Here is a 3,407-nt window from a genome sequence, read left to right on the forward strand (position 1 = left end):
GCTATATTGATCTATCTACAGGCTAGCACATGTTCTCAAAGTGGTGGTCCAGAAGGCAAGAAGATCAGTTTAAACATTTATGCCCAATTTTTCTGTATTTTCAATCCATTTTTTTTGACAGATCTTGACAAATCTCCTCTTATGGGGGTCATGTTGCCGTGTCGTCACGTCACACATACTATAAATCAGTGGTTCTCCTGCCCAAATGAATAAGTATTTGCCTATTTGGCCATGGACCCACTATTTGAAAATATTTTGGGCAAGGGTATAAGGCATGAGAGTAGATTTGTCACCATTTTTGGATCTGCCAACATTGTTCTCATTGCTGGAAAATAAAATAGTGCTTAATAATACTGCCTTATTTTGCACAGAATCCTCTCCTCAAGGACACCTGGTGAGTGGGTGGGGGGTGGGGGGAGTCAGTGTGCCCAGACCCCACTGTAGTAATTAATGGTCTAATACTACACCACTTCTTTGAGAACCGGTTGACATAAATCCACCGGATTCCTCGTTTCTACAAAAAAAAAAATCCAGGTCAAGCTGGAGTCTGGTCTGGGGCAGTGGGGGCCCCTCTGAGGGTGGCGGGACCATCTTAATATCGCTAATGAAAAGAGGCACTTTCCCCCTGCACTGCTCCTTTTCTCGCCGTGTCTTGGATAAGTCTAAACACACGTTGAGAGTTCTTAAGTAAACACGGCCTGTGGCACCAGGCGCCCTCGTAAAAAAAAAAAAAAAAACTCTGCTGGCCAGGCCTGTCCTGGCTGGCAGCGCTGTCTGTCTGTCTGTCTGTCTGTCTGTTTGTCTCACTCGCAGGCCAGGGAGAGACGGGCTCACCTTGCTTGAGTTATACTTCATTGCTGTCCAGTGCGCCTGGCGCTGAAAATAGCAGATCTACAAGCTCACATGCATGTGCAAGACAGATAAGTGTGGCATCAGAGGCGCTGGGCTCTGCTCTCGATCCCATGAACTGACCGGTGTGCATGCATGGCACCTCCTCAGCCACCTCCTCAGGCTCAACCATATATATATATATATATATATATATATATATATATATATATATATATATATACTAAATTATTTAATGCAATAAAAAATGTTTAAGAATCCAAAATGATTACAAAAAATCTGAACTACAAGTTCTGCTATTTTAACATTTTTTGAAATATATTACATAATAGAGAGAGAGAGAGAGAGAGAGAGAGAGAGAGAGAGAGAGAAAGAGAGAGAGAGATGGAGACTAGATATAGTAATAGATACATAGATGCAGACATATACACACATCTTAATAACTTTTTAGCAGTAGCACCATTTGAATGTTCTTAGTGCCTGTTTTTGGATAAACAAACACTATGTGAGAGAGAGAGAGAGAGAGAGAGAGAGAGAGAGAGAGAGAGAGAGAGAGAGAGAGAGAGAGAGAGAGAGAGGTATAAAGTGTGCAGTGTGCTGTTGACTGTGCGTGTGTGTTGTTGACCGTGGTTTAAGAGAGAGAGAGAGAGAGAGAGAGAGAGAGAGAGAGAGAGAGAGAGAGAGAGAGAGAGAGAGAGAGAGAGAGAGAGAGAGAGAGAGAGATTGACAGCGCGCGCACACCCACCAGAATTAGGAGTAGACTAGCCTACTATTATTCCATCACTGTCCGGTCTCAGCAGCCACAGCTCCGTCGGGGCTCAGGTGGAGGTGAGGAGGGGAGACAGCGGACCACCGGAGAGGACCGCGCCGTGCTGCCGGACGGTTCCAGCAGGATAAAGCCTCACCATGGACCTGGCCGTGCCGCTGCCCTCTCCCCGGTACCCGCACCGCTGTCCCCGCACAGAAACCCGTCCCGCAGGCGGAGCGCCACCGGCCGCCGGAGCACCGCGCGTCTCCTTCTGACTGACGCATCATGACGATGGTGGCGGTGGCGGCACCGTTTTATGGACTTTGAAAACTTCGATGAAACTTTTCTAATAGGACTCTGTCAGCGTGGTTTCCTCTGTGTGGCATGGCTGGACTGTGGAGTTGATTTGTTTGTTCCTTTATATATTTTTAAAGATATGTATTATTTTTAAGCCTCCATAGGTCTATACGGATAATTTGGATCTCCTGGGAGGGGAGCGTACGTCTATCCCTTCTGCGGGACCGCAGAGAGTGTGTTTGGGAGCTGAAGTGAAGCAGCGAGGAAGGAGATGATGGATAACTGGTCCTATGTGATGGCTCTGTCTATGCTGGTGCTGTCGGTGGGCTTCCGGATAGAGGAGGCCATGTGCCAGCACTACTACCTGCTGCGGCCCATCCCCAGCGACACGCTGCCCATCGTGGAGCTCAGGGAGGACCCGGACCCCGTGCTGGACCCCCGGGAGAAGGACCTGAACGAGACGGAGCTCCGGGCGGCGCTGGGCAGCCACTTCGACCCGGGCTTCATGTCCGTGTCGCCCCCGCCGGACCACCAGGACAACAACAAATACGGGGACAGATCGGCTGCCGCCGCGGCGGCGGCGGCGAGCGACGCCGCGACGGACGCGAGCTCCTCCTCCTCCACAGACTCGGAGTTGAACTTGAACTCGAGAGGAGCGAGCAGCAGCAAGCAGCTGCAGCCCTCCGGCCTGATGCCCAAGGAGATCAAGGCCATGGACTTCGAGCTGCAGCACGGCAAGAAGCACAAGCCCAGCAAGAAGCTCCGCCGGCGGCTGCAGCTGTGGCTGTGGTCGTACGCGCACTGCCCCGTGGTCTACACGTGGAGCGACCTGGGCGCGCGCTTCTGGCCGCGCTACGTGCGCGCGGGCAACTGCTACAACAAGCGCTCCTGCTCGGTGCCGGAGGGCATGCTGTGCCGGCCCGCCAAGTCGCACCACTTCACCATCCTCCGCTGGCGCTGCCTGCAGAAGAAGGGGACTCTGAAGTGCGCCTGGATACCCGTGCAGTACCCCGTTATTTCAGAGTGCAAATGCGCCTGTCCCAACTGAACTGAAGGACCTTCAGTGCACTACTCTAAACGATCCTGAGTGTTAGTTTAGTGTGCGTTCGGAAATGCGCACAGGGAGCGCACTCACGTATTACTTTGTATGGGAGCTACACTCAGGGTTCCATTGTATACAGACCCCTGTCTGTAAGGGTCCAAGAGAAACAAAAAACTAAAGAAAAATCTAACCCTGAGAGGGTAGAAATGGAACCAAATGTCCATTTCTACACTCTCAAGGACAGGGTTACAGGCCCTTGTGGGTCCATTTGGTTCCATTTTGTTCAGATCTCTAAAGGTCCAATGAAGAGAACAATAAATGTAACCCTGATTGTGTTGAAATTGAACCAAATGGACCCCAATTAAGCGTGCATTCCGTACCCTTTCTACACTCTTGGGGTTACAGGCCCTTAATGGTCCATTTGGTTCAAATTGTATTGTAATGTACAGACCCCTAAGGGTCAGAGAGAAA

At 50.5% G+C, this 3,407-nt stretch overlaps 1 protein-coding gene across 1 annotated transcript; it reads left to right on the top strand.

The window, feature by feature from the left end:
* Window positions 1-2,168: 2,168 nt before the first annotated feature.
* nog3 (noggin 3) lies at window positions 2,169-2,942 on the top strand (the record flags this gene model as incomplete). Its single annotated transcript, XM_080747349.1, has 1 exon — window positions 2,169-2,942. The coding sequence occupies one exon, from the start codon at window positions 2,169-2,171 to the stop codon at window positions 2,940-2,942; it is 774 nt and encodes a 257-aa protein (XP_080603475.1).
* Window positions 2,943-3,407: the final 465 nt, after the last annotated feature.

The sequence above is a fragment of the Nannobrachium achirus genome (genome assembly GCF_963921795.1).
Source record: "Nannobrachium achirus genome assembly, chromosome: 18".
NCBI lineage: Eukaryota > Metazoa > Chordata > Actinopteri > Myctophiformes > Myctophidae > Nannobrachium > Nannobrachium achirus.